Below are 23,529 nucleotides of genomic sequence, written 5' to 3'. Positions count from 1 at the left end.
GTCCTTGTCCAACCTTAGTGCTCTTTAGCCCTCAGGCCTGGACTCTCTCTGAACAGTTCCACACTGACTATGCAATGCAGGGCAGTTAGATTTCCAGAGGGGTGTTTCCAAAAGGTAAAACAAACGAAATTCCCCAAAGAAAGAGAAAATAAACAAAAATGGAATTGCCACTGGCTGGTGACAGGAGCTATTTGAAGGAGGGGATTTCTTGGCATAAACGATCAGGAGGGGAGCACTCAGGGAAGGTGAGGAGGAGGAGGAAGAAGGGGGGACGGGCTCTCTCTCACTCTACCTCCCGCTCACTCTCTCTCAACATCCAGAAGGTCATTCAAGAGAGAAGAAGAGGCATTAGAGAGGAAGGTAACAAGGGAGGAAAGGAGCGATAGACGAAGGAGAGCCAAAGTGTGTGCGCTAGAGTGGAAGCCAAGGGCTGAGAAGAAGGCGCAGCTAGAGAGGTGCTGAGAAAAACGAAAGGTAAGGAGTACGTGGACTGGCCTGTAAGGCTCTCCTAGTCGAAGCTGCGGCCACGCTAAATTGTCCCCTCGGAGCTTGCTATCAAGGTCTATCATGATGTGGGAATCAAATATCGTGTGCAATGGTCAGAGTCTAAGATCCTAAAGCAGTATCGTTGGGCATATGCATAGCCCTGGTCTCATTCACGCCTGCGATATGAAAAAAATGCAAGGCTCTTGTCATGTGCGCATTTCACTTGAGCCACGTTGACAAGCTACTGCTACAGTCTTAGTTTAGACGAGGATCTAGCCTAGCACTTTGTGAGCCTCTAGCAGGACGTGCATGATCAAGCGGGTCATAATTGCATACCCTCTCTTGCACAGTTTAGTGAGTTCAGCTTATAGGCATATAAACAATCACCTAACTCTAGCATGTGAACGTTCTCTTAAGTTATTATTAAGTGACCTTTTTTAGCATTATTTGGTAAAATCGTGGGGGCTGACGGAAAGGCTGCTCGACCCACCATGATGGGGGTTTATAAGTGGCATGGGGGGTTACCTCCGAAGGCAAGTACCAGTGCCAATAGTACCTGTAGTACCAGTACCAGCAGTACCTAGAGTTACAGCGCTACAGCCCTCGGCATTTTCAGCCATCAGTACCAGCATTTTCAGCCCATCAGTACCAGCGTTTTCCCATCAATACCAGCGTTTTCAGAAACGACATCAGAGCCAACGTTTCTGCATTAGCCATCTCCAGCAAGTAGCAAATTTCAACCTTCATCATTAGTGTTTTCAGATTTCAGCACTCTCTCTTTCAATCAGCCCCAAGGTTGCAGATCCAAGCAGATTCCCTTAGCGTTTTGCATTCAGCCGAGATACTTGGTACTGCTGATGGGTACTTGCTGTAGATACTTGATATTGCGCATTAGCATCTCAGCAGTACCAAGCATCTTCTCGCAGTAACAAGCAGAGGATTCAGAAGACTACTGGGCATGCCTCATAAAGAGAGATTTACACTCTCTCAGTAGTATCCTACCCCGGTTGGAAAGGCTTCTCTCTCAGAGACATTATCACTTGTCCTTTTCCTTTTAAACCTGCAGGTCCAGAACTGATCAAAAGGATGTGGATCTCCTGGTTTGAGATAAAGGAGGAAGCTGGCCTTCCCCCTCATTTGGCTTTCAATTTTCATTTCTTTTTGCAAGACTCCCTGTGGAGACAGCTGCCAAAGAAGCTTCAACTTGGCCTCACAAGAAACCACAAGGGCAAACCGGACACATGGCAGTAGGAGAGAAACCGGCAGGTCAACTCACTCTCTCCAGAAGTCTCATCCCAAGAGGGGACTTATTTTCCTTAATGTCCTTCTTGCCTTGCCGAAATCCTTAGAGGTCAGAAGAGAGCAAGCTTGTCTCCTCCTTGCCGGTCTTACTTTCCCTCATCTTATAGTTGTCTAGGTCCGTCTTGCTAGCTTCAAATATTTTGCCAGCATCTAGGTCTGCACTTCTCCAGTGCCTCTGCAGTGGTGTAGTAGTGATAGAGCTCCTCCAAATATGGAGGATTACTGTAGCTAGTGGCCTTCTCAATTATGAACCGCCAAAAGGGCCTTGCATCTTTTTCATATTGCAGACGTGAATGAGACGAGGGCTATGTGTATGCCCACCGATACGGCTTCAAGATCTTAGACTTTGACTGTTGCACACCATATTTAATTCTCACATCATGATAGACCTTGACAGTAGGCTCCGAGGGGACAATTAGTGTGCCCGCAGCTTCGACTAGGAGAGCCTTATAGGCCAGTCCACTTACTCCTTTCCTTTTGTTCTTCTCAGCACCTCCCTTGCGGCGCCTTCTTCTCAGCCCTTGGCTTCCACGCTCTCTTCCTTTCCTGCCTTGTTACCTTCCTCTGTAACGCCTCTTCTTCTCTCTCTAATGACCTTCTTGATGCCGAGAGAGTGTGGGAGGTAGAGCAAGAGAGCTCATCCCCCCTTCTTTCTCCTCCTCACCTTCCCTGAGTCCTCCCCCCTTGTTCATTTATTCCAAGAAATTCCCTCCTTCAAATAGCTCCTCCCTTTTTTAGCTTGGGTTGCAGCAAATTTGGCGGGACTACATCCGAAAAGGAGTGTCCTTTTTCCCTTCATGCCCAACCTCATCCAAGCTTTGCTCGGTTTGTCGTGAGCTCCACAACTCCCTGCACTTTCCCAGCTCGCTGGTCCCTCCTCATTTACCCTATGGGCTGTCACCTTATTATGGGTGGCCATTGCTTGCCCCCCCCCCCCCGCCCCCCCTTTTTACCTAAGCCTTTGCACCACACCGGGTTTACATATCAGCCAAAGCATTGCTAAGCACAACTTCTTTCTCCGATAGCCGGTGATTAAGTAAAAACAACTCAGAGCTTTCTTGCCACTGCCATGTTGGACTTATTCCACAATCTTTGCACTCCAAGAGAAGCATTGTTCCATTGCTGACTTTGAGACTTTAAAAAAGTGTGTAGTATCTTGCTCTTAAAATCCGCCTAATTCATCTATTGCAGATTGATGCGCTTCTGAATTCTTGGTTCTCAAACCTGCATCAAGAAACCTGCATCAAAGTTTTGATTTGTTAACTGCAATTGATTTGCATGTTTTTGGTGAACAACCTGCTGGTGTTTCATGAAAGCAGCAAATTGCTGTGTGATCTGCTGCATCGTCTCGGCATAGACATCTTCTCAAGCACAATTTTCCCACCCGGCTCGCTTCACATCAGGGTTCACCAAAGATGTTAGGGGGTATGTGTTTGCGAGGTGAGCGGGGTTAGCACTCGGTTGCTCGCTGGTGGGAAAGAGAGAGAAGATGCACAACACAAGAGACCTGCACAATTAACACCGTGAATGCTTGAAATTCATAATGTTTAACCAATTGGAAATGGATGATTGTCACATGCACATGGCTTTGTGTGCCACGTGGACACGCTTCATCGACTTCCAGAGCCATTTTTCCCCTTCTTCCTAGATAGGGATGTCTAGAATCCTAGGAGGATTAGTACTTGCAATTTTGTGAGCCTGTTTGCAGGACCTGCATGTTCGGACAAGTCCATTCAATTAGGTTTACTAGTTTTGGAACCCTCTTGCATAAATGGTTTGTATACGCGTTTTGACAGATGTTATTACACATAACGGGTGATGTGCGACAGTTTCACCCAAACGGACACTCCCTTGCTCATTTTTTATTAAATCATTTTTATGATTTATTTGTTGGGTAACCTGGTGGACAGTTGCCCTACCTCAGGCATAATCCTCACCTATAAAGGGAGTAGAAGAGCCTCACTTGAAACCAAGTTGCAGAAGGAGCAGATAGCGGCAGCAAGGGAGCAGCCCAGCCCAACGTTTTCTTCAGCCTTGGCGTTTTTGCAGATTCTTACTGGATCAGCCCTAGCAACAGACCAAGCCAGCATTTTCAGATTTCAGCCCCTTTCCATCGTGGAAATCGACGAGGATCTGTAGTTCACAGCCTTCCCGTTGCGGTCCGGTACTTCGGCAGCCCATCAAGCCTCCCCCCGGCCATTCCCTTGCCGGCATCGTCGAGATCTGCGTTTTCAGCCCTTCATTCCTCTCACATCGGGAGTGCAAACCAGCCCCTTGGTGGCCATCCGCAACCCCACATCGAGAAGGATCTAAGGTGCATCAAATCAGCCCCGGAGGTGCTTCTTCTTGAGGAGTTACTGCGGTGATTGTCATCATCGAGTCAATAAAGTCTGCATTGAGGTATTGCATTGTGTGTACATTCCATTTACGCAATCAAAAGCAAATACCACATCGGCAACGGTGTGGGAGGCCCTTGTTGGTTGGGACCTTATCGGGTGTCGCTCTTCTCTTCTCTCTCTTTCTCTCTCCCTCTACACATCTCTATTGCATTCTCTCAATCCCTCCCTTCAGGGGAAAGTAAAAGGAACCATCATTGAAGTTAAAAGGAATCACTAACGCAAGGAAAGAAGTTGAAGGATTTGTGGAAGTGTGAAACTAGATCTTCACCATTTCAATTCCGTTGCAATTGACATGACAAAACTTGTCGTTAACGGCATTGAGCTATCACAAATACTCTCGAATTGCTCGCGAGCTAAAGAGTGATAATAGAGTTGCTAACAAGGGGAGCGCGGGGGAGGGCTTAAACTTCCTTGTCCCGCTCTGTTCTTTGCCCCTTGAAATCTGCAACTTTAGGCATTATCGCCTTCCCTTACTCTTTGCCGTGGACGAGAGAGAAATTCCCAAAATCTGCCATCTTTTTCCCTCTTTTTGCTGACTTTCCTGCCTTACTTATTTCCCTTATTGTCCTTCTTGCCTTGCCGAAATCCTTAGTGGTCGTAAGAGAGCGAGCTCGTCTCCATCTTGCTGCTCTTACTTTCCCTTATTTCATAGCTGTTTAGGTCAGCCTTGCTAGCTCCAAATATTTTGCCAGCATCTTGGTTTGCAATTCTCAAGGCCTTTATAGTGGTGTAGTAGTGATAGGGCTCCTCCAAATATGCAGGATCACTGCAGCCAGTTGCCTTCTCAACTGTGAATCGCCAAAAAGGCTGTCAGGTGTAGCGGAAGTGTTTAAGGATTTTGCTCGAATCTAGTACTCCGCACTAACACAAGTTTACTTTACTTCTCTTGAAAAGAGAACCTGAAGTGAAGACAATGAAGGAGAGAGGTAGAGAGAGAGAGAGAGAGAGAGAGAGAAGAAATAAAATGAACTGAAGTGTTATATTAAACGTCTTCAAAAGAGAGACAACACGGCATACCGGGTCCCAACCACCCTCAAGGGCCCCCTTGCTGTGTTGCCAGAGCAAGTACTTGCATTATTACTTTCACAAATGCTATTACAATGATCCTAGATGGTGAGATGCTAAGATGTTGGATGGGTACTGCGAGGAGATGCTTGTTTTTTTTTTCTTGTTTGTTTGAGAAAAGGTGTATTAAATTAGTGAAGAAAGTAGGGAGGATCTCCATAGATTCCATAAAGCTATATCAAGATATTTTATGTGACCAATGAGCAAATCTTTGGCAGTGATGGGAGCTGGGTGTAGGGGCTGGATTTTTTGCTGAATGAGTCTTAGACTTTTCACATTACAAGGGCAATAGAAGAATAAGTGTTCAATTGTTTCCTCTTGTTGATTACATCTGGGGCATAAGCTAGGTAGTTGAAGGAATCTCTTAGCTGTGGCACCAACCCAAAGAGCCTTGTGAAGAATGAGCCACATCAGAAAGCTGAGTTTGACGGCTTGTGGGAAAGCCCAAATGCAACAGAATCTGTACTGCCATTCTTTAATGCTCCAATTGAGTCCCCATTTTCTGTTAAGCTTCTTCTCGAGACAGTCATCAAGTTTACTCTTTGGGATTGTAAGCCTGGTAGACGACTTTAGCAATTTTCTTGAGTGTCGTGGCTTCTGGGCAAGCTTTAGTACTGATTACCATTATTCTCTGGATACTGCTTATTCTTGCTGATATAACTTCACCAGCAGCTCTGGATATACCATATTCATGCATCGTGATTACAGTAGACATCCATTGACAATCTTTGTAAACATCCTTCCAGCTCTGTATACCCATTCTGAAGGACTTGTGAGCTTGCAACTGCCAATGCGCTCTGACTGTCAGTGTAGATAGTGTTGGCAGTGTCCTGTCCAACACCCAAATCAGCCATAAGGCGTCTGAGCCATACACACTCAACCGTAGCTGTGAAGACTGCCCTGTACTCAGCCTCACCACTCGAAGTGGCTACAGTAGGTTGCTTCTTGCTCAACCATGATATACATGAACTGCCAAGCATGAAACAAAAACCACTTGTGGACACTCGCGTGTCAAAACAACCAGCCCAATCTGAGTCCGAAAAAGCATGTAAGTCTGGCGGCAATGATCCCCCCTTGGGATAAAACAAGCCAAGATGTAAAGTGCCACTAAGGTAGCGGAAAATCCTCTTGACAGCCTGCCAATGCTTAGACCCTGGGCTATGCATAAATCTGCTGACCTGTGAGACTGCAAACTGAATATCCGGTCTCGTGTTGCATACATAAATAAGGCAGCCAACAACAGTATGGTAAAGAGTGACATCAGCAGGATCGCCAGCATCATGTAGACTAAACTTCAAACCTGTTTCCATGGGAGCGGCAATAGGTTTGCAATCCTCAAGTCCAAACTTACATAGCAATGTCTCTATGTAACTTTTCTGACACAAGGCAATACCACCATCACACTGCTTAAACTGTATACCCAAGTAATGATGCAACAGCCCCAAATCTTTCATCTTGAAAGTAGCATTCAAATCAGCCTTAAATTCAGCAATATGTCTCTCATTTGGTCCAATGATCAGCAAATCATCGACATAAAGAACCACAATGAGAAGTACATCACCCTCACGCTTTACATACAATGTGCTTTCTGTTGGACTGTTACGAAAGCCTTGTTTGACCAAATGAGTGTCAGCTTTCTCATACCAAGCACGAGGAGATTGCTTCAACCCATACAAAGCCTTGTTACATTTGCACACTTTGTCCTCTTGTCCTTTTATGACAAAACCGCGAGGTTGCGTTACATAAACTTCCTCAAATATGTCACCATTCAAGAAAGCAATAACAATGTCTGATTGATGTACATCCCAACCAAAATGAGCTGCCAATGCACATAGAAAGCGCACAGTAGTCATACGACAAGTGGGAGCAAAAGTCTCTTCATAATCAATGCCTTTTTGTTGTGCATAACCCTTTGCAACAAGTCGAGCCTTATGGCGATTGATCTCACCATCCGGCTTACGTTTCAACTTGTAAACCCACTTCGTACCAATGGCCTTTTTGCCAGCATAAAGTCCATGTGTCATTTTCTATAAGTGCATCATATTCTGATTGCATGGCAGCCATCCAATTTTCTGAATTCTGTGCTTCATCAAAAGACAGAGGCTCCTCAACATCATGTAAGCTAGACACAGCCAAAGCATAACAATCTGATGCATAGGATGCATGGTGAGAGCCTGAACGAGTACGACTAGACAAAGGTGCATCCAATTTACTGTCACGCAAAGTGTGCACCAGCCATTTTGGCATACCTCTAACCTGCTCATTTTCAGCCCTCTCCTCATCAAGTACATCATGTACATCTGCATCAGTAATAGGCTGATCTAAAACATTTTCAGAAACCCCCATAGGCTGTACATTTGCCTCATTGGAACTTACATTCGTATTTCCACCACTGAAAAGAGGCAACAAAGTGTCATAAATCATAAATGTCCTGTGAGCTTACATTATTGTCTCTAGTACATGACAGCAAGGGCTGAACAGAATCTTCCACAAACACTACATCCCGAGAAACCAGAATACGTTTTGTTTGCGGATGATACAACCTGTAACCTTTGCTTTCAGCACTATAACCAACAAAAATACATTTGACAGCCTTACCATCCAATTTTTTGCGCTACACTTGTGGCACCAAAGCATATGCCAAACAGCCAAAAACACGCATGTGCTCAATAGAAGGCTTTCTATCATGCCATGCTTCATATGGAGTAATAGACTGCAAAGCTTTCGTAGGACACCTGTTAAGTACATAAGTGGCACACATGATGGCCTCAAGCCAAAAAGAATGTGGCAAAGCTTGACTTTTGACCATACATCGTGCCATTTCCATCAGTGACCTGTTTTTCCTCTCAGCAACACCATTTTGTTGAGGTGTATAAGGCACTGTACATTGGTGTTTTATCCCACGACTAGCCAGAAATGCATTAAATTCATGAGACATATACTCACCCCCTCGATCGGAACGGAGGGTGCCCATAGTACATTTCGAGACATTTTCAGCCATAGCCAGAAATTGTTTGAAGCACATAAAAACTTCGGACTTCGCTTTAAGCGGAAATACCCATGCATGCCTAGAGTAATCATCAATGAAAGTCACGAAGTACAGGTAATTGCCCAAGGACGGAGTTTGCATGGGCCCACAAACATCAGTATGCACAAGCTGCAACCTGCATGTGGCCCGAACTGAACCATCCTTTGGAAATTTAGAACGCTGCATCTTACCCAAAATACAGCCTTCACAAACGTGTTTGACAGGTGCTTCAAGAGGCGGCAAAGAAGCAACCGTGTCAGATTTCTGCAAACGCAGCAAACTGGCAAAATTCAGATGACCAAAACGTGCATGCCAAAGTTTTGCATCTGAAATAGCCCTTGAATCTGCAACAGCATTTGCAAAATTTTGTCCACACTTGTCATACAAAGTGAGCTTATACAGCCAACGGCACAAAAGCCCAGATGCAACAATTTCATCACCAAAACTGAGATCATGAACTGTACATCTGTCATCCACAAATTTGACTACAAGTCCAAGTCTAGCAAGTGCAGATACAAACAAGAGATTCTTCTTGATCCCAGGTACATAAAGTGCATCAACAAGTGTGAAGGAACCGCCATTAGCAGCAGTGAGCACAATCTTTCCAACTCCCTGAACTGGATAAGAGGCATTGTTGGCACAAGTGACTGAATTCCCATGAGGGACAGACTCGAGACTGGTAAACAATTCACGATGTGAGGTAATGTGCTTTGTAGCACCACTGTCGAAATACCACACATGTGAATCTGCAGCAACTGACAAGCATGCATCATGGACAGCAAGATTGTAAGTGCACTCTGCGCTAAAAGCCCATTCTGCATCAACATCAGCATTACAGTCTCCTTTCACAGAAGACTCAACAATGGCTGCATTTGTAGTGGAACCAGCATTTGCAGTGGAACCACCCTCTTTCTTCTTAGCCTCTTTGGCCTTCAACTTAGGACACGACTTAATCAAGTGATCATTGGCTTTACAATAATGGCAACGCATCTTCTTTTTGCCCTTATCACCAGAATTTCCAGACGAATTGCTGCCAACAGAAGCATTAGGAACACAATTTTTTCCACTCGCAGCAGAACCGTAAGAAGTGGCTGCATTGCTGTTACCACCCTTTCTTTGAGAAGCAATAAAAGCCTGTTCAACTGCACGCTGTCTAGTCCTGTTTTTTCTGGAAAGTGACTCTTGCAACAGCAATGTGCATAATGCGTAAAACTTGACAACTTCTTGATTTCCTTGGGTCATAAGTCTCCAAGTACTAGCAAAAGTCTGGTAAGAATCTGGTAAGGCATCAAGAACAGTCTGCACAAGGGAATTGTCTGAAATAACTTCACCTGCAGAAATAAGTTGCTCATTGATATCCTTGACACTAGCAAGGAAAGTGTCCATATCATCTTCCTCATGCATAATCTTCAACTCCAGCTCTTTACGCAGCAAAGCAATTTTAGCCTCATTGCGGCTTGCATAAAGACCTGCTAGAATATCCCAAGCCTGTTTTACAGATTTTGCTAAACGGATGTGAGGAACAATGGTGCGCTTCACAGACAACGCAATCAATGCATGAGCCTACGCATCCTTAACATCCTAACGAGCTTGTTCTGCCGTAGGCAAAACAACTCTAACAGCTGCAATCCTTGCAGCAAGACCTGCAACATCCTCAACATCGCCTACATCCTCAAAACCAGGGCGTACATCAATGCCCTGCACAATGTTCCATACACCCTTTGACACAAGAACATGTTGCATCATATAAGCCCACATAGAGTAGTTGTCCCCATCCAACCTGTCCTCAGCAGCAAACATCTTGAACACATCTGTGTTGTTGTTGTCAGACATGGTAAATGCTGCACCTGATGCGAAAACTGCCCGAAAATAGGAAAAACGGACTGGGAACAACCTGTGCTATATAGCACAAACCATAGAAGACTATAAGGCACCTGTTATGCAGAAAACGGCACTGACAGAAATTCTGCACAAAATGACGAAATAGCCTGTGCAGTACTGCCTGTAGTGGAAACGGAGGCCGAAATGAGCCCAAATCAAAATTCTGAGCTCATTTGATTTGGGCCCAGAATATTTGTCGACCTGCGAACGCTTACCAAAGCTCACTGAAATCGGAGAAAGTGAGCACGCGTGTGCTGGAGCAACTGGCGACTAAACCCGAGAGGACGTGACCTGCTCTGATACCAATTGTTGGAATTAGGGTTGCAAAGAGACACATACAGCTTGGAGAAGACGAAGGAAGCTCAAGGCAAACAATAGAGAGTGTGTTACTTAGTGTGCAATGGAAAGATTGATAGCCCTAGAGTGATGGGCGTATATACAATGCACGGGGGAAAAAACCTCCTAAAGAGGGAAAAAATGCCCCAGCGGTCCTAATGTGTTCACACACATCACTACCACATGTATATGGTAACATAAGGAGGGTGTTTCTAGGTTCTACAAAGTATTTGTAGTTTCTTCTTGACAAGCTTTGCAACATACTTTCGCGGCATCCTCAGCAGAATCTCCCAAAGGTGCAAAGTTTCCAACAATTTCTGAATTACATGTTGCCTCCTCTGATGCCCTGTCACGGGGACGAGTACCACGTGCCAACAAAAAAGAACAGACTAAACAACTTTAAGCACTTCAAACAACTGAACTGAAAGAGATGACGACACACGAGACGGGGAGTGGTGGAGTTTCACCTCAAGAGAGCACTGGCCCCAAACCTTGGCGCCCCTTTCGGTATTTCTTTATATTGCTTGAACTCGGTACAATGCTGGTACTCACGCTCTGCACCTTCACCCGGAAGAGTGCCAGAGAATGATCCATTGGCTCATATTTAAAGGCCCTTGGCCTATGAAAAGCAATTTACATGAAAAGCTTCCAACTCAAAAGCATCTCGCCTCAAAAACTGGTGCTAAAAGCTGCCCAGCGTAAATCATGGAAATATATACAGGTGCCACGTCAGCACAGCCAACGTAAATCGCGGAATTCCGTATTGTCTGCCACGTCAGCAATCCAGCACGAATTGCAAGCGTCCGTACAATTGCCACGTCATCAACAAGGTATGCAAGAGTGTGAGTGTGTATGGTCTTCCTGCTTTATTTTAATATCTTTAGGTTCCCTGGTCCCTGTTAGATTTACACCACTCTGCTGCTTCACAGCTCTAGGGCATGCATGTATGGCTAATGTGCCTCCGGGCTGGCCACCCATAGCATATGCATATAGGCTGCATTGTCCGACTGCCCACTTCTGGGCGGCGGCCGCCTTCTTTTGTCGAGGCGCCCTACTCACATATTTTGTTGGGTCATGGGGCATTCCTCTTGCACTACTCGACCTCCCCTTTGGCACCTATATATGGGGCCAGGGAGGTACCCATTTCATAGATATCATCTGGCATTGTACGAGACCCAGGTCTCCTATTCTAGTAGTCATGGGGGGCTGATCGTCCCCTCTTCCCCTACAGCAGCGTTTGTGTGTTCTCTCTCTCTCTCTCTCTCTCTCTCTCTCTCTCTCTCTCTCTCTCTCTCTCCTATGATACCCGGGAACTACCGTACCATTATGGTAGGTCACACTTTGACCCGACTGTACGCATCCATTCTTGAACAAAAATTGAGTAGATGGGCAAAGAATGAGGGCATAAGGGTAACAGGACAAGCTGGATTCAGAAGGGGCTATTCCACTTTAGATCATATTCTTACGCTCAGAGCCATTATTGAGGAAGGAAGAGCAAACGGGAGAAGGATGTATTGTTGCTTTGTAGATTTTCGGAAAGCTTTTGATACAGTACCAAGGGCCAGATTGATGCGCAGGATGCAAGAGTTAGGGGTCCCCAAAGAGATTATTTGGGGGATCATGGCCTTATACGGGTCAATAACTGGTTATGTACGTACTCCAGAAGGGGATTCCGACATTGTTCATTCCATCGTTGGAGTAAAGCAAGGATGCCCACTGTCCCCTACTTTATTTGGTTTGTACATAGATGAGGTATCAAGTTACATTGATAGAGAAGGTGACAGAGGTGCTCAACTTGCAGGGTCATGGATCCCTTTGTTGTTGTATGCAGATGATATTGTATTGATAGCAGAATCAGCAGATGGAATGCAGAGGCAGCTAGATGCATTACATAAATTCGCGGAGGACAGTGGATTGTCGGTAAACTTGGGTAAAACCAAAGTTATGGTGTTTAACACCACACCGCAGTGGGTTAGGAGATCGGCACCTACATTTGCATATGGCCAGGATACAGTAGAGTACACAAATGCATACACATACCTTGGGGTGGTATTTGCAGGACCGAAGTTTACTCTTAAGAAAGCAACGGATGCTAGATTATCCAGAGCCTCTACGGCCTTGGGAGGGTTGGAGAGGATGTGTTCACAAGTGCAGTTTCAGGAACCACGAACAAAACTTTGGCTCTTTGATATTGTGGTGGCTTCGGCTATGCTTTATGGGGTCCAGATTTGGGGACCATCTGTGGATCAGGATAATTGGAAGTCAATGGAGAGACCTTTGGTATCTATGATTTCCCGAATGATTAGAGCCAAGGCCTCCTTACCACACGCGATTACCCGAGCGGAACTAGCGGCCCCTCCGATAGAAATTGAAGCTCTTACCAGATCAGTGTCCTTTATACATGGTTTGTGGGATACAAATAATTGCTGATATACTAGACTGGCCCTCAAATCCTCTCGACAATTGGCAATGAAAGGGGATACATCATGCTGGTATGCGCAACTGTCCTCGTGGTTTCAGAGACACGGGTTCAGTATGGAAAGATTACCCCCCTTCCAATACTCTCTTGAGGCTCCATCACTAGCAATTACACGAACGGAGATTAATAAAATCATCCGACAGGATCTTATACAGTTGGATACTAAGAGGACATGGGTAGACCCTACACAAGAACTGGGCACGAAGATGGCCGACTACAAAGAAAACTTCCTACAACTATCTGAAGATGGATTTGTGATTCGCCCGAGTTACATGGATACCCACCTGTCTCATGGTTTGAGATGTGCTATTGGTCAGATTCGTACATCCTCACACCTGTTGGAAATTAAATTTGGCAAATTTAGGGGAATCCCACTTGAGAGCAGAATTTGCAAGTTATGCAGAATGGAGCCGGAGACAGAATTACACTATATATGCCACTACACAGTATACTATGAGATACGTGGGCGTTTTCATTGCCTTTTTATAGAAGGCTTTGGACCTCTAGATAGAATCATGCAATACCAAGATCAAAGATGCTTAGGCGGGTACCTACTGGAACTACATCGGCACAGGGATAATCTAATGAGAAGACAAAGAGCACTACAGCCTCAGAGGTAGATCACAGATTTCTTCGGATCGAGAGCAGCAGGAGTGGAAGGAGAAGCAAGAGGCCAACAGCCAGCACAAAGGAGTACCCACATTCATACCAAAGGCACCCTAATTGACAGAGCGATTGAGCTTAGGAAATCGAGACGACCACGACCAAGATGCAGAAGCACACTTCACCGGAGGAGACTACAACAAAGGATTAGAAGCATTCTAGCCAGACTCCCAAGAAGTTTATTTAATACTTTGTATTTAGGTTTTCACATTTATTTTCACACTTTCACACTTTTCACACTTAGTACTTTAGTACTAAGGTACCCAGACATTGTAACAGATTCAACACTTTTGTATCAGTTTGGTCTCACAGGTCATTCTAGCCTTTTGAAGACGTTAATATAACATTTCATTTCATTTCATTTTTCTCCCGCACACACGCACACTCACATGGTATCAGAGCCCAGCTCTCCATGGTCTGGGTGCTTCCCGCATGAGGTCCTCCCACCCAAGATGGAAGATCCATCAGCGATTAGCATCAATTAGCTATTGGTGAGTTTCTGTCGCGGAGAAACCCCTCTCCACCTGCGTTTTTTGCATTCCCTGATGGCGATCACCCTTCTCCTCCCTAGCGCTGGCTGTTACAGCCCGTTTCATCGCGACAAAGCCCTCTCTCTCCATCAGCGTTTTCAGACCATATCTGCGTTTTCTGGGCAGCAGGCTGCTTGCGTTTTCTGGAGCATACACCAGCGTTTGCTGCACAGAGGGGGAGCGCTAGGCCTATAGCCAACCCCGGATCTTGCCTACCCCACCCAGCCTTGCATCCGGTGCATTGCCATCTTGATTCCTCTACATATACCACAGTTTTCAGCCAGCATCCACTGCTGTTTTCTCTGTCGTCAGCCTATCAGAGGTTGTAATTTTTATTCCCTACCCTCCCCAAACCCCCTGCACTGCTCCGGACCATGCCAGGAGCGTACGAGCATGCTGAAAATCGCTGGACAGCAGCGTTTTCACCACCTCGCAGTTGCGTTTTTGGGTGGACAGCAGCCTCTTGGATTGTGTTTTTCACAGAGGATGAAGTTACCTCCTGCCAGGACACCATCCAGTGGTGGTCCATGTAATAAACTTGGACACTCCAAGTCAAGAATCAACCGCGACAGCACCAAATAACCACTTCAAAACAATTCACAGATCACAATAGATTTGCACTGGCCCGGCGGAGTTCCGTGCCTAGAGATATTGGCCCCAAAGACTGGCGCCCCTTTCGGTATTTCTTTTTGTATTAATCAATCATCAAAGTACAAGAGAGCGGTTAGGGTTTCACTCTCAGACTCTGCGTCCAGATGCTCTGAGAAGTGAGGCCCTCACCACTAATTTAAAGGTTACAAGGGATGCCCAAAAGCAGAGCCCCAAAAGCTTTTAAAATCAAAAGCATCAGTTCTCTCTCTCTCTTAGAGAGTCTTTTCTCTTTTTTTTATAAAAAAAAGCAAAAGCAAAATTCGCGTCGCTCATCATTTTCCAAAAAAAAATAAAAAAAATAATAATAATAATAATCCACCTCCGCGATTTCCGGAATTTAGGGTTTCTGGCAAAAATTAGGGTTTGCAGGAATTTTAGGGTTTCTGGCAAAAATTAGGGTTTCTGTTGTCCGCCACGTCATCACTTTGTGACATACCCCCCTCTTGAAAGCATTGTAATCGACCGCGATTACGCCTGCAAAACCGACAAAAGCCATAAACCGTCTTAGCAGACACTGACTGTTAGTACCTACGTACTAGGAACGCACATCTAGCACATGTACAAAATCGACAGTCACATCACACGACATCACAGGACATCACCAGACATCACAGGACATCACATGAAATTCAACATTCATTCGGATCTTAGACCATGATTTATCGGCAATGTAGCTAGCAATCACATCTAGGTCCAATCGGGACCTCATCGATGTCCGATTGACTAAACCCTATTGCAACCATGTCTATTCGAGATCAAGTAGACCAAAATGCTGCAGTCATTTCGTCTATCAGTTCCTGCACTCACAAGAAGTCAAGAACAAATCAGTATCATAATCAGGAATTCCATTTCATAAAGTCATCCAGCAGAATACTGTCAGCTCTCAGTATCCCTGAAGCTCAAAGAGACATCAGTGACTTTAGTATCAAAATCGAGGCATCTGTTGACAAAGGAGTGGAGTAACTCCCCTCTTGTGCATCCCACTGCACCAGATCTTCGGCCAAGCTGAATTCTGGGTTCCATTTGGAGTAGACTATGCTAAACCAAAAGCATCGAGGTAAAGTTTCACAATCTGTGGAGTATCTGCTAGGTCCTCCTCCTCCATCCACTTCGCATCAAGTGCAGGATAATTCTTGAACTTAACCAAGAACCGCCTTCGGACTTTACCCTTATTCTTCGTATCCTTATGTGCCAAAATCTGTTCAGGAACAAGGATCTCCTCGTTTTCTTCCACTTCGGGTTGCTCATCAGGCTCCCTATCATCAGGCACATCACCTTTAAAAGGTTTCAAGAGATTCACATGAAATGCATTGTGAATCCTCCAAGTATCTGGCAGTTTCAGTCGGAAGGAGACTTCATTTATCTTTTCAATAATCTGGAAAGGGCCGTAGTATCGCATACTAAGCTTTGGAAAAAGCCTCTCCTTTCCCTTGTTCTTTCGTAGGCGTGCCTTCTCAAAACGTAAGAGCACCCAATCATCCTCCTTCAATTTCATGTCGCGACGATGGCGATCCGCTGCCTTTTTCTGTCGTTCTTGAGACTTCTGCAAAGTCTCGCGAACCTTGGCAAAAGCCGTATCCAGATCTCGCGTATATTCGTCCGCTTCAAAGATCTTATCTTTCGTGCTCAGGAAGGGTGGAACCTTTGCAGCACCTTCAACAATCTCAAATGGCGCCTTCCCTGTCGACGAGTGTATCGTGTTATTGTAGGCAAATTCCACCAAAGGTAAATATCTTTCCCATTGAGTCTTCTGATCTGAGATATAAGACTTCAATAAATCTAGAACCACTGAATTGGCAATCTCGAATTGCCCATCAGTCTGCGGGTGGAACGATGACGAGAACTGCAACCGCGTGCCAATGTTCTCCCAAATTGCCTTCCAAAACAAACTCCTAAATCTGGGGTCTCTGTCGGAGACAATTGTCTCAGGCATGCCATGTAATCTGAAAATCTGGGCCACAAATAGTCTCGCTAAGTGATCCGGCTTGACTGTTTTCTTCACTGGAATGAAATGAGCCTGTTTGCTAAATCTGTCAATAACAGTCCAGATACCATCGTGACCACTCTGTGTTCTCGGGAGATCAAAAATGAAATCCATCGCTATACTTTCCCAGGGGCGGGTGGGTATGGGTAAAGGCTGTAACAATCCCTGTGCTTTATGCCTGTTAAACTTGACCTTCTGGCATACCAAGCAACTGCGCACAAACTCTTCCACATCTTTCTTGAGTCTCGGCCAAAAGAAATATCTCTCTACCCCTTTCATGGTGGTAGCAATGCCGCGGTGACCCGTAAAAGGTGGACAATGGCATTCAGTCATAACCTTTTCCCTCAACGGCTGTGTAACGCACAACATAGTCTTTTTCATCAAGTAGCCTTCCCGAAGGGAGTATCCAGCTACTATCTCCCCATCCCGTATCCGTGTGAAAATATCTGCAAAATCTGTATCTGCGGCATACTGATCGACCATATCCTCGAAGCTCCTATGATGTATCGCGGAAATAGCCAGAACCAACGGTTTCCGAGACAAAGCATCTGCCACCACATTCTTCTGTCCCTGCACATGGACAATCTGGAAGTGGAACTGTGACAAGATGTTCGCCCACCGCATCTGTTTTTCCGAAAGCTGCTTCTGTGACAAGAAGTAGCGCAAACTCTGATGGTCTGTAAAGACAGTAAAATCCGCTCCGAGTAGGTAATGCCGCCACTGAGTAAGAGCATGGATAACCGCCAAAAGCTCTTTCTCATAGATCTGTGCTGTCATCTCCGACCTAGAGAACAAACGGCTCTCGTAAGCTATGACATGGCCTTCTTGCATCAAGATCGCACCCAGACTACGACCACAAGCATCACAAAATACTTCAAATGACTTCTGCAAGTCCGGCAAAGTCAAAATAGGTCCCGTAGTCAATTTCTCTTTCAACGTTTGAAAGGCAGTCACCTCTGGGGGTCCCCACGAAAAAGGTACTCCTTTCTGTGTCAAGATATGCAAAGGGGAAGCAACCTCTGCAAACTTTCGTATGAACCGCCTGTAGTACGAACACAGTCCCAAGAAGCTTTTAACTTCATGGACATTCTTCAAGTCGGGCCAATTACGGATAGTCTCTATCTTGGCCGGATCCATTTGCACTCCTGCGGCTGACACAATGTGTCCCAAAAAGTGTATCTCTGGTAGGAAAAATTCACTTTTCTTTGCATTAATCACTAACTTGTGATCTCGTAATGCCTGAAAGACCTGAAGCAGATGATCTCTGTGTTCTGCCTCATTCTTGGAGAAAACAATGATGTCGTCAAAGAAAGTGCCAACAAATAGCCTGTACTCTCGAAAAATCCTATCCATCATCCGGTTAAATGTCGCAGGAGCATTGGTTAAGCCAAAAGGCATCACCAAAAACTCAAATAACCCAAAAGTCGTCCGAAAAGCTGTCTTGTAGACGTCTCCCGGTGCTATTCTGATCTGATGATATCCACTCTTCAAGTCAATCCTGCTAAAGCATGAGGATCCCTGTAACCTGTCGAGTATATCATCGATCCTAGGAATCGGAAATCTGTTCTTGATGGTGATTTTGTTGAGAGCTCTATAATCGATGCACATTCTCCAAGATCCGTCTTTCTTCAAAACCAACAATACTGGAGAGCAATACGGTGAAGTACTAGGCTGGACAAGACCCTTTTCCAAGAGGTCTTTCACTTGGTTCATAATCTCTTCATTCTGTGCTCGGCTCACACGTTAGGGTGGCCGGTTCGGTGGTGTACTACCAGGTATCAGATCAATGGTATGATCTTCAGGACGAGCAGGTGGTAACTCTCCTGGCAGGCCTTCTGAGAAGCAATCGGCGTGAGAGTGTAGAAAATCTTGGCGTTCTTTATCAAGTTTAGACATATTTATCCTATCATCATCACTCAACTCTTTCATAAAGATCGAGTAAACAAACAGACTGGATTTCATTAATTTTGAAATGGCCGAAGCCGATATAATAGGGACAGACTCGCCCTTCAGTTTAATATCAAGTACAATTGTTCTGCCCTTTTCTGTAGTCAAAGTCGCTTTTCTCGCCCGATAATCGACCACGGCGTTGTTCTTGTGGTACCAGGGAATCCCTAAGAGAACATCACAACCCTCCAAAGGCATTATGAAGAAGTCCTCGTGCCCCAAATACCCCTGACAATGCAACCGAAGTTTGCCAATGACAAGTGTAATGGCTACGTCCCTGCCGGGTGCCGCTAGAACTGCCTCTGCAAGTGGTCCCATCCGATCGGGAGTAATCTCGAGCCGCGCCGCCAATTCCAGTGAAATGAAGTTGGCCTTGGCTCCTCCATCAAAGAAAATCAGGGCCTCTTGATCTTTCACTTTGCCCCAAGCTCGGCAAAGTTCTGTACTCTCATCCATGGTGTCGGGATCAGTACCCACACAATCTGAAACCAGTCCTGTTTTCATCTTGCCTTTTCGTACACGGTCCTCAGCTGCTCTCGAACTCTCAGGCCTTTCGTCGTCCTTGTCATTCTGTTCTTTCTGTGCCTTTTTAGGGCACTTCGCGGAGATATGTCCAGTTTCCCCGCATCCAAAGCACTTCCCCTCCCTGATGTAGCGAGTCCGCTCCTGAGGAGTAAGTCTGGGTCGTGCATCCTTTTTCTCTGGGTTGCTCTTTCTTTTTCTACTTTCATTCCCAGAAGTCTGTCCGGTTCGTTGTGTCGTGACCTCATCTGTGGGGTAGGTCAGACTGCCAGAGTGAATTGCAAAGCCCCGCTTCGCATGACTCATCAACTCCTGAATAGAAGCTGACTTCTGTTCCAAGCAGTGGTCTCGGATCTCTGTAGGTAGACCCAATGTAAACCGCTCAATCTGTTCTCTGAACGAGATCTTCTTGAGTGAAGAGGCAGGTAGAAAAGAGTTCCAAAATCTTTCACAGTAAGAATTCACTGTATCGCTCTTGGTCATCCGGAGATGGTTCCAAGCAGCTCGTATATCTCGCTCAAACTCTTGAGTCAACCAAGAAGAAATAAAAAGCCTCTTGAATTTCAGCCATGTAATTGGCACAGTCTTGCTTAATAGAAGCGTGGACCACCAAGTGCGAGCATTTCCCTTAAAATAAGAGGCAGCTCTCCGAATCTTGGAGTGCTCTGAATAGCGTCCTCCCGCGAAAGCGATGTCAAACTGCTGTATAAAGGACAAAGCCTTTGAAGCATCGGAGTATCCCGAAAAAGTATCAAACGTAGTGCTTGGCCACCTTCCTTAAACTCTCGGACTTTCTTGCTTTTATCTTCGAGAAAGTCATACTGGTTGGCTTTGTAAAAATTCCTCTTATTTGCATAAAAGTTTCCGTTGTCAGATTCTGAACTGTCCGTAGACGAGTCCTCTGTAGAAGTGTCACTAACTGGGCGAGACCTAGATTTCCTTGCCTTTTTCTTGCCCTTTCCGAAGCGTTGTTTCTTGCTTCGCTTTTTGCTTTTCCCGTCTTCTTCGCTCGAGTCTGAAGAGCTAGAAGAACTGTCAGAAGAAGAAGAAGAACTGGGTAGGCCTTCAAACTTGATGCGCTTCTTCAGTTTCTTTGCTTTGTCGAATGTCGACTGACGACCCAAATATCCTGGGAAGTCAGTACCTTTGTTCTGCTTTTTGCCGTGCTTTTTGCCTTTCTTTTGCACGTCGAAAAGCTAAGCAATCCGTGCATCAACCACGTTCTCCAGTTCCTTCTCCGTATATTTCTTGGAGGCAGAAGGTTTCTTGAGAGCGAGTTTCGGGAGTGGTGTTGTGGTTCTCTGCCACTCCCTCTGTACCTCTTCCAAAGAGGTCTGGTTCATATATTTTGCCATCTTCGGGTCCTTGGCAAAATTGAGCATCATCTTTGTTGCATCGCCAATCAATTGACGACGCTCCATCTCTCTTTGCTCCACCTGAGTAGGCCGAGGCGGGCCATACTCTCTGTCTGAATCTTCGTTGTGATCCCAGCCCGCATCTCCAGATGCAGAGGGAGTCGACTGACATTGCCTGAAGCCATAGGTGCCACAGAAAAAAAATTCGGGGATCGGATTTCCCGTAGAAGAGAAATCGGCCGGGCTCTGATACCACTGTAACAAACTTGGACACTCGAAGTCAAGAATCAACCGCGACAGCACCAAATAACCACTTCAAAACAATTCACAGATCACAATAGATTTGCACTGGCCCGGCGGAGTTCCGTGCCTAGAGATATTGGCCCCAAAGACTGGCGCCCCTTTCGGTATTTCTTTTTGTATTAATCAATCATCAAAGTACAAGAGAGCGGTTAGGGTTTCACTCTCAGACTCTGCGTCCAGATGCTCTGAGAAGTGAGGCCCTCACCACTAATTTAAAGGTTACAAGGGATGCCCAAAAGCAGAGCCCCAAAAGCTTTTAAAATCAAAAGCATCAGTTCTCTCTCTCTCTTAGAGAGTCTTTTCTCGTTTTTTTATAAAAAAAAGCAAAAGCAAAATTCGCGTAGCTCATCATTTTCCAAAAAAATAAAAAATAATAATAATAATAATTAATAATCCACCTCCGCGATTTCCGGAATTTAGGGTTTCTGGCAAAAATTAGGGTTTGCAGGAATTTTAGGGTTTCTGGCAGAAATTAGGGTTTCTGCTGTCCGCCACGTCATCACTTTGTGACAGTCCATGCGGTCTATCAGTGACTGTTGCAGTACACGGTATCTTCGACATCGACTTGATCATCTACGGGCGTACGATCCTTGGGAGATCCATTCATTCTAGACATCATTTGGCGGTTGCGCACTCCAGAGGGGGTGGTGACTTGTGGTTTGCTATGGACACACCTATGCATTCATCAGAGGAGTTCACACGAGATATGGCCATGCACATGGCATATGGGATCACGACATTCCCAGAGAAGACACCACCATCTTGTGTACATTCCATTTACGCAATCTAAATACCACATCGGGAACGATGTGGGGGGCCCTTGAGAGGGTTGGTTGGGATCCCATTGGGTGTCGTTCTCCTCTTCTCTCTCTTTCCCTTTCCCTCTACCCATCTCTATCGCACTTTCCATTAGGGAAAGGTAAAAGGAACCATCATTCAAGTTAAAAGGAATCACTAACGCAAGGAAAGAAGTAAAGGATTGTGGAAGTGTAAAACTAGATCTTCACCATTTCAATTCCGCTACACCTGACACAACTTGCAGCCAGATCTGTATTTTTGGAGCCAACATTCAACCACCACTCACATCGGTTGTGCAAATCAAACACCTAAACTACTAGAGGCACCTTCTACTGATAGTGAATCTTCCCACCTTCCCTCCCATTTCTGACCTTGAGTTGAGAATGTGTGCGCCCCCACGTTCGCACGTGTGTGTGTGTGTGTGTGCACATGTGTTATATAATGAGTGGAGCTGTGTTTATTATAGGTATTCCACATTGTGTATTGTAAGTTACATTCATCTTTGCAACAAACAACAAGCAATCTATGAGGTAAATAATATGTAAGCCTCAACTCATCTTTTCCAATCTTCCTACATTATTGTATGCCTAGCATAGTATGGACACCTTGCAAATCATTAACATGTTCCACAAAGCCTTTTTTCAATCTCTCGAGAACGATATTTAATATCTACTATCTGAACACAAAAAGGCAATAAACAACACAAGGTTTTCTATTAGAATCAGTGCAAATGTCTCTGGCTCAATGTGACAACACATTTTCTTATGGATAATCAAGTAGGCCTTTCCACATTCAGGCATAGCCTCTAGTTATGTCCTCGTGGATTGAAGCCTTCGGGAGTGTATACTTATTATGCTTAAAGGAATGTTTGTGGTCATGGGTTTCCTGGTTTCAATCAGCCCATCCAACGTGATAGAGTTGACTGACTAGTATGCATAAGGTAAGGCATCTGTGTCTAAGCAACAGCCTTGCCTTAAAGTATGTTTTTTACTCCGTTTAATTTTTTGGGGAGTGGCAAGACAGCAAACAGCTTTCTAAAAACTTCCTTTTACAATCTCAAATTCAATGCAAGGCGAGTAGTACCAGACATCAATACAACGTCACAAAGGTGGTTCTCATAGTCAATAGAGCTTGTATAGACATGGGACGCACTAAATATTGAGAAAGAAGCTTGTAAAGACCCACGTTCGTGATCATAAATTCAAGGCGGCAAAGAAAAAACTAGAAACTTAGCATAAACTTAACGGAGAAAAAGGGAGGGAGAAAACCTGAGAGACTTGGATGGTGGCAGGCGGAGGAGGGAAGCCGGGAACGACAGACTGGAGGTAGGAGAGGAGAGCCTGCGCATCGAATCGATGGCTAGGGGGCACTTGCCCAAGGAGAGGAGTTGCCATGCTTGCTCTACGCTGGTGATGAAAGATGAACTGAGCAGTAAAAGCAGCGAGGCCGCGGGATTAATTAATCAAACACTATATATTTTATTATTTAAATTTGCCGCTATTAAGGGCTGAGTCGCACCGCGAGGGAGTGATAGAAAAAGACGGCTCTAAGGAGATTCCGAGGTAAAAATAAATTAAAAAACAGCAACTTAGAGCCGCGTCTCACCAAGCATTTGCGAGGGTTACAAAACAAACACTTGATGCTATGTGAGCGCGCATTGACTACATGTTTTTCTATGCTATGATTGACACGGAGTAACTTGTTGGCACTTCTGTGATTCCAAATCAAGGGTTTTTGCCTCCTACCGCTAGCCACAATCGACAGCACCGGGTGATGCGCTACAAATATTGACCACTTTCA

At 45.2% G+C, this 23,529-nt stretch overlaps 1 protein-coding gene across 2 annotated transcripts in view; it reads right to left on the bottom strand.

Moving 5' to 3' along the window:
• Positions 1-23,195, bottom strand: part of IBR3 (acyl-CoA dehydrogenase-like protein) — a 58,488-nt gene extending 35,293 nt beyond the window's left edge. The window contains exon 1 of one of the 2 annotated variants that reach the window (XM_086525521.1): positions 22,998-23,195. In XM_086525521.1, coding sequence (XP_086381647.1) covers positions 22,998-23,123 — 126 coding nt within the window. In that variant the 5' untranslated portion in view covers positions 23,124-23,195. The remainder of the gene's footprint in view (positions 1-22,997) is intronic. The other variant, XM_086525520.1, reaches the window with a different exon arrangement.
• Between the last annotated feature and the right edge of the window lie 334 nt (positions 23,196-23,529).

The sequence above is a fragment of the Adiantum capillus-veneris genome, chromosome 12, assembly GCF_014529385.1.
Source record: "Adiantum capillus-veneris isolate H3 chromosome 12, ASM1452938v2, whole genome shotgun sequence".
Lineage (NCBI taxonomy): Eukaryota > Viridiplantae > Streptophyta > Polypodiopsida > Polypodiales > Pteridaceae > Adiantum > Adiantum capillus-veneris.
The sequence above is the reverse complement of the archived record's forward strand: the minus strand, read 5'-3'. Positions and strand labels throughout refer to the sequence as shown.